The 8,706-nt window shown below is 26.1% G+C and overlaps 1 protein-coding gene across 1 annotated transcript; it reads left to right on the top strand.

The window, feature by feature from the left end:
- Positions 1 to 3,358: 3,358 nt before the first annotated feature.
- Positions 3,359 to 4,376, top strand: LOC107013727 (uncharacterized protein At5g65660-like). Its single transcript, XM_015213601.2, has 2 exons — positions 3,359 to 3,675; positions 4,039 to 4,376. Exons 1-2 carry the CDS (start codon positions 3,457 to 3,459, stop codon positions 4,234 to 4,236), a joined length of 417 nt encoding a protein of 138 aa, XP_015069087.1. The 5' UTR covers positions 3,359 to 3,456; the 3' UTR covers positions 4,237 to 4,376.
- The last annotated feature ends 4,330 nt before the right edge of the window (positions 4,377 to 8,706 follow it).

Genomic DNA, 8,706 nt, shown 5'->3' with positions numbered 1-8,706 from the left:
GCAGGGAGAGGGGATAGGAGTGAAAAAATAAAAATTTAAAGTTAATAGTATTTTTAGAAAATAAAATTAATTTTTTGGGGGTTGGGGGTGGGTGAGGGGCTGGCCGGAGGGAAGAGTTAGGAGTTTTAAAATAAAGAATATTTTTAAAAATCAAAATTAATTTTTTGGGGAGAGGGGGGACCGATGGTGGGGATCAAAGATCGGGTGAAAAAAATAAAATTTTGAAATTGAAAATACTTTTTTAAATTGATGTTTTTTCCCAAAAAAATGTAATTTTAAATTGGAGGAGAGTTTTGGAAAATGTTTTCCTTAATTTTTGAAGGAACGTCATTTTCTTTAATTTTGAGGAAAATGAGTTGATTTGGAAAACATTTTCCAAAATTTGTCCCAACCAAACATGAAAAAATTGGAAAACATTATATTACTAAACTAGTTTGCAAATAACTTTCTTTTATTAGTATGTAATCAAAAGATGAAATACGAGCTCAAATTATTTTAAAAGCAAAGTGTTAGATATTGTTAATTCTTGTTGACTACTAATAGTTAAAATTATCTTACATTTTGATCTCGAGCAAACTAAAATCAACTATGAATCGTTATTTCTTGTTAGACTACGACTTGTTTGACAATGCAGTTGGAAAACTAAAAATATTTATTTGAGAAAAAACATATTTTTTAAAAAAATTAAATGTTAAAGAATGACAAAAATCCACACCAGTAGTTAATGAGACGGATATACTCCTTATAAGGCTTAGGCAATCCTCCTCCCTTTGAGCTAGCTTTTGGGGTGTGAGTTAGGCTTAGGCCTAAGACCTAATTTCACATGGTATTAGAGCAGGAACCGTCTCACCCGATGTTGGGCTCCCAAAAAATCAAAAATTGCCACGCACCAGATGCTAAGCACTGGATGTGAAGGTGGGGTGTTAAAGAATGACAAAAGTCCACATCGGTGGTTAATGAGATGAGTGGACTCTTTATAAGGCTTGGACAATCCTCCTCCCTTTGAATTAGCTTTGGGGGTATGAGTTAAGCCTAAGACCTAATTTCACATTAAGGTGTTTGGCTAATTAATAAATCTGCTTTTAAAAAAACAGTAAATTATTTATTTCAAGACCAAAATATCTCAACTACATATACATATTCATTAATATATCCCTTATAATTATTTATTTGTGTGGTGCATTTAATTTATGAAATAATTTTAAATTTATTTTTCTTGATATTATTTAATTATATTTAAATCATCCTATTAATATTATATTAATATTTTATTAATTTATTTTATTAATCTATTTGTGATATTGATTGAAAGTCTGTATATGAACATTTTTATTTTTATCAAAATAAATATTTAATCAGAAAATTAACAATAGATCTTTAAAATATTTTCTTTATAAATAATCTTAATATTAAAAATGCATTGATGCTTGTCTCTTTTATTTTTTCTCTTTGTAATTTGATTTTCAAAAGTAATTTTAAAAAAAGATTACTCAAACGTAATTTGCTTATCAAAAGAACTTTTCAAATAAATTAACTAAACACGAATTGATTTTTTCATAAACATTTTTTGAAAAATTAATTTTAAAAATAAACAATTTTATACAATAATATCAAACAAGCTCGGCGTTACTTCATTTAATCTTAAAAATACAAATAATAAATTTACAATCATGACCTAGAACTAATAATAAGTAATATTTTATACCAAAAAACCGTTTGAATTAGTTGAATGAATAAATTATAAGTTGCAAGTGTTTGAAACGTATTTTAAGCTGAAAATGAGTAGTTGATTTGCATGATAAAAAATGTTGATAAGTTGTCTTTGTTAAAACGACAAAAAATGTCTTTAATATTCTTATAAAAGATATAATTTTTAAAATAATTTTTTAAAATTCAAAATAAAAGAAGGAATGACAAATAAGGAAGAGAGATAAAGTTAGGAGTTTTATTTATGAAAAATATATTTTGAGGATCTATAGAATATTAAGAATAATGTAGTAAAATGATTATAAATTAAAAAAGTTACTTAAGTTGGAAATGATCTGATTAAGCTTTTTGATTAATTTGGTTTGTTATTAAATATATGACTTATAAATACTTTCAGATATTTAAAGATGTCAATAAATGTTTAGCAAAATTGAAGGTTACTAGTTCTGTTCAATTCCATTAGAGTAGTTTCACTTTTTTTTTAAGCTATAAACTTCTCTGCGATGATAAAATAGTTTTTTTTTACTCTTTATAAATTTTTTTTATACTTTATAAAGTGTGAGTGTTAAAATTAACTTAATCGAAAAGATTTCACTTTGATCTTTTTAAATTAATTTTTTCATTTTTCACTGATTTCATTCAAATAAGGCAATCAATCCCACAATAAAAATTATATTCTCAAAAGATTGGAGATACGTAACTCAACCCGACAACCTAGCAATACGACCCTACAATTATTTAAGGTATTGATTTCTTTCATCTTATATTCATTGATTCATGAGTTCGAATTTTCACTAATTTTTATAGTAATCATGGATCAATAAATATGAAAAAGAAATATATCATTAAGAAAGCGTAGGGCTGGACTGTTAGTTTGTTTAAAAAATGATTTGAGAAGATGAAAGTAAAAAGGTTTTGGTAAAGTTAATTTTTCATATAAAATGTAAGAAAAAATTACACTCTATAAAGTTAAAAAAATATTTGTTTCATATTAAAATATTAACGTTTTACATTATTGGGTAAAATGAAAGAAAAAACTACACTAACCTTATTTTAAATATTTTCAAAAATTGTGATTTATTTTGATCATTTTTTTTTTGGGCTCAAATAGGTTCTAGGCTCTTTTTATATTTAATTTATTATTAAAAACTTAAAATTAATTTGATCATTTTCTTAAAATTCCAACTTATCACGTGTCATGATAAAATAGAAATTTTGAAAAATAAAAATATAGTGTTTTAAATTTAAATATAAACCATCAAAATAAATTATTTTTAATTTTTCAAACAATGTCAATCTCTAATCTTATGCTCAATAGATTCAAAATCTATTTATATATACACAAAAAATATATTTTTTTTTAAAAAAAAATCATATACTTTATTTAATCTTTTATACACCATCATAATCCTCCAAAACCACTCCTACTCACATGCCACAATTAAAATTAAAAGTAAATTTTATACATATAATTAAATTACGACAAATAAATTAAAATCGAAAAATCTAATGCACCAAAAACAAAATGGGTCCATGATATTTCTTCCGTACTTGCTGGCCCAAGATAGCGTAAGCTGTACCTTTACACGTACTCACTCATCTTTTACTCCAACTTCCAACTTTATAAATTCACCATTCTTCACACTTATAATTCACACCAATTTACTTGTTTTTTTTTTTTTTCTTTATTACTTGCAATTTCTCTAACATTCGAACTATCAATATCTCGCAAATTCAAAAAAAATAAATATGGATAACCAATATTATGCACCACCACATTCAGATGCATCTAGGCCATCGTTAGGATTTCCTTTGGGTACTGCTGTGCTTTTGATTGTCATTTTTAGCTTAAGTGGTATTTTTTCTTGCTGCTATCACTGGGAAAAGCTCCGATCGCTTCGTCGATCGTTTGCTGATTTGGAATCCGGCCTCGATCCTACTTCTATGAAATATAAGCAAAACCATATGGTAAGTTTATTTTTTTTCTTTTACGAATTTAGAATTTGAACTTCATTATATCTCAAAAATTATGTATTCAAATATTGCTTGTATATAGTGATATCTATTAAATCGGATCAAAAAAGATTTTTGCGACTTTCGATTAGAAAAATTAAAAAAATAGTATCATCATGTCAATAGATTTTCGAGTTGCAAGTGTTAACTGCGTAATATTCAAACAGAGCTTTTATTTATTCCTATTTATAGTTAAATTTTATACGAAAGTACTGAATTGAGATGAATTTGAGATTATTATATTAGTTAATAATATAAAAATTCAGTTTAAATTTTTATTAATTAATTAATTTTTTTTTGCTCTGTTTTTTTTTTCAGAATTGGAAACAAACCCAGAGTCCAATTTTGCCAGCAGTTTTAATGCCAGGTGATGAATTTCCAAAATTCATAGCAATGCCATGTCCATGTCAGTTTCCGGCATCGGAAAAAGTCGTTCATGACTTGCAGAAATTGCCGCCACCGTTGCCGTCGCCGCCTAAGCCGCCACGAACGGTGGCCGCAGTACCTTTCTATTAGTAAAATAAAAATTCAATTTTTAGAAATGTGTAAATTAGCGTTATAGAGTTTTAGTTTAAATCGAATTCCCAATCTTTTTTTACTTGTGAATAATAATGATATCTCAACAATTCCTTTTGAGGTCGGATTATTTCGGTTCACACTGAAAAATGTCATTAGTGAATATTTTTATATTCAGGCTAAAGTTCAAAATATAATAGAAATAAATGAATATTTGTATTTTTTAAGAACTTGTGACGATATATATACTTTATTAATTAGAAGGTATAATATATTAGAAAATACTCTAAATAAATCAAATTGTGCATTTTTTTTTAATTAAGGATAAACCTGATAAATTAAGTTGAGGGTTATAAATAAATTAAAATAAGAAATGTAAGCATCATATTACAAATCACATGAAAAATTATTATTGTGAAAGGAGGTCCTTGATATTTTTTCTTTTACAATTATAGCAATATAATTATCCTATTTTGTCATACTAAAACAAGTAAACTTACCTTATAGAAAATTATTTTGATAGATAAGTTTTTGTGCTAAAGCATAATTCAATAATTTTATTGGAGAAAATGCACAAAATATCTCCTCAACCTATGTCCGAAATCTCAGAGACACACTTATACTATACTAAGGTCCTATTACCCCCAGAACTAATTTTATAAGTAATTTTCTACCCCTTTTCGGCCTACGTGGCACTAGCTTGAAAAAAAATCAACTAACGTTGGGCCCACAAGATAGTGTCACGTAGACCAAAAAAGGGTAAAAAATTATTAATAAAATAAGTTTAACGGGTATTAGGACCTTAGCTTATCCCATTTTATTGTTAGAGTGAAAAAAATTACTATGCAAATTTTCTTATATATGAAAAATAATAATCATCGGTAAAAATGACATAGAATTACAAATAAATATGGAGGGGACAATAAAACCAATTGACCCATAAAATTGGGAGGGATCAATATTAGATTTCAAATATATTGCTTTTAATTTTTTCATTTGGTGATTATCTGCTTGACATCAACATTAAAATGGGGCTATGTTAAGATCGCGCATTGTAAAATGTATTTTGAAGGCAACGCTTCTAACAAGATCTTTTTCATACAAAGAAATATCTTAAACATAAAACTCATAATTGAAAATTGAAAAATCTCAATCATTTTATCCCGACTCAGGAAATACAATACTGATATCCTTGGGTATATGCCAATGCCATTTTGTATATAAGTATTTGATTAAGAAAATTTGCTATAATGGAATTTTTTAGCACAAAACATTTCCAAAAAAAAAAAAAACAAGAGACTTATTCTCAAAATTCGAATTTTTTTGTTGTATTATTGCAAATCCGAACCAAGAATAAGAATGATATAATAGTTGAATTATTGAAAATAAGAACCAAGAATATTAATGAATATGGTTGTATTATTTCAAATCAGAACCAAGAATATTAATGACTATGGTTGTATTATTGCAAATCAGAACCAAGAATATAATAAGAATGCTTCTACTTCCTCGTCTCAAAATAACTATCATATATTTTATTTATACATACCTTATAAGAATATATGTATCGGATATTTGATTACTTTATTCTTAAATAGTTTGTTATAAGATATAATCTGTCTTAGCTTCACTGAATATTTACTCAATTTATAACTTATAAAATTGTTTATAATTTTCAAGAACGATTATCGTATAATAAAAAATAAAAAATAATTAATTTAATTTTAAATATATGAAATAACAAATATTTTGAGATGAGATTAATATATTTATAAGTAAAAATAATACTATTTTTTAAAAAAATGAAGTTAAAAAAGTTCAAGTTTATCGTTTTCTTTTTTTCCTCATTGAGGTCATGCACCCTTGATATGTTTTATGCCTTTGTTGCCTAAACTACATTATCTTACTTCGATTTATCAAACTCCTTTCTATAATATATTCTATTCTTCTATCTAAATTATTTGACAGGTGATATTTAATTGAACACATAATTTAAAAAATTATAAGAATTTTAACACGTAAAGAAGTATGTTAAAATATATAATCTTAAACATATCATGATATTTTTAAGATTCTAAGGAATTTCTAAGTTAAAAACTTTATTATATATTTATTGAGTTCACTTTCTTAGACTAAATTAATAAGGTGATCATAAAAATTATTTATTTATTTTAATATAATAAAAAGATTCACTTTATTTTAAAATTAATATTTAATTATGAAAATTTTACGAGCTTGAAAAATAACTTCTACTTTCTTTTTCAACTCATATTTTTGGTTTTGAAGTTATATTTTAAAATATTTTTATATAAATATATTTTAAATATTATTATTATTATTATTATTATTATTTGTTTTTTAAAATAACTTTGACTAGCACAACTATTACTATTTCATAAATTCATTGCAATGATTTATGAATGAATGATTACATTTCTTTGTTTTGAAGTGAAAGGCTTGGAAAGAAAAAAAAATTTAAGTGATATGATATGCTATAAGTAGTACAAAAATTTTATGAAGTGATGTCCACCCAAATTTTTTTTCTTCAATTTTCTTATTACATGATTATTTGATATGGTTTAGTTATTTTACTATTTGAGTACTTTTGTGTCTTCAATATTTCATGCCTTTATTTATGCAATCTTCTAAAAATTATTTTCTAGAGTTGAGGATCTAGAAAGTAAGATTCACACAATCTTAACCTCTCAAAATCTTATTTATATGACTAAATTGAATAATTCTTTTTAGGAAGAGCAATAGTACTTCCATTTACAGGATTCAAAACTTTCAATCTATATCGATTTATATACCAGAGGTGCTGAACCATTTGAACAAGCTTCACTTATCTAGATTTACACTAAGCTAGTGTTTGGCCATAAATTTTCAAATATTCTTGGCAATTATTATTTGAGTAAAAAATTGGGTGAAAATTCACCATGTGTTTGGCCATAGGATTTGGGAAATATATTTCACATTTTTAGAAAACATGATTTATACCTATAAATTTTAAAAACTATCAAAACTAAACTATAAGTTTGTATTACAAGTCAATTGGATGTTCGTTACAACAATAACAAATAGTGTCAATGACACTAGAGCAATGTGGTAATTTGAAGTGAGTGCAACAAGCATCATTCCATACATCGTGAAGTAGACGAAGCACATGGCTTTGTTACCTTGATTTAATTTTTCATCATTTTTATCAACGATCATATCATTATTTAATATTCACTAAATATTTCATCACTATTTTGGTGTTCACGTAAAAAATTATGTAACACAACGGAAACAACTACTATAGAGGGTGTTTTTGTAAAAGATAAAAATTTGGAGTATAATTTTAATTTTCAAAAGATCCCAAATAATGAGATTTGACCCAAATACTAAAAAAGACCAGTATTTGGAAATTTGGGTTATTTGCCAAAAAAATGGCAAATTATATGGACAAACATTATTTGCCAAAATTTTCCCCAAATATTATTTGGGAAATCTATGATCAAACGTGCCCTTAATATATATTGTTGTTGTAAAATTCTTACTCTACTACTAAGTTTTTTTAGACATGAACCTTTTTTGAAAACTTATTTTACATGAATCGAGGATTTATCGAAAACAACTTAAAACTTAAAAGTAAATACTACAAAACTATATATTTTTTTGTATTCCAATTATACCCCTGACCTAATTTTTCTGTAGAATGATAGTGGCCTATTTCTTTTTATTTTTTTTTTCAATGAGACACCATCTTCTTCCCCCACCACTTAGCCATGTTGATGTTTTTAGTGCTTCTTTCATCCAATATATAATGTAATCATTTCTCTTCTTCTTGTTGTTTTTTCTTCAACAATATTTTCACTTTTTTTTCGTCAGCAAACGACCCTTCGCCGCTTACGTTTGGCCCCTTCATATTTGAATACCAAAAGCCAAATTAAATAAAATCTCCAAACCTTTTTTTCTATTCATATTTTTACTATTTTTATTTTTTTATGTAAAGGCCTTATGAGTTATGTCCATACGATATTAGTGTGTAAGACCTGCTTATTTATATATCTAATATCTTTTTTGTGTTTTGTCAACGTGGAACTTTTAACTTAAAGTTGAGGTGTTTATACATATACCCCTCTTATGGACTCAACGTCCTCGCTAACGCTTGCCTCACTGCATTAGATTTGCGTAGAGTCAGCATTGAGGTTTTTCGATCCCCACCTTACTGTCAAGGTTGATATAAAAGTGACTGATATCATCTGTAATGGCTTATTCTGCTAGTGATGTTGTCCGATTTAAGCCTATACTCGCACGATTTTAAAGAATGTCAGTAATATGTAACACCTGCTTACTTATATACCCAACATTATCTCTTATGTGTTTTTATTAATATAAAACTTTTTATTTTAAGCTGGGAATATCTTTGTTTTTGTTCAATATAAGCTTAATATGAATGTCTAAATATGTGTCTAAGATTCTAGATGT

The sequence above is a fragment of the Solanum pennellii genome, chromosome 3 (assembly GCF_001406875.1).
Source record: "Solanum pennellii chromosome 3, SPENNV200".
Taxonomy (NCBI): domain Eukaryota; kingdom Viridiplantae; phylum Streptophyta; class Magnoliopsida; order Solanales; family Solanaceae; genus Solanum; species Solanum pennellii.
The sequence above is the reverse complement of the archived record's forward strand: the minus strand, read 5'-3'. Positions and strand labels throughout refer to the sequence as shown.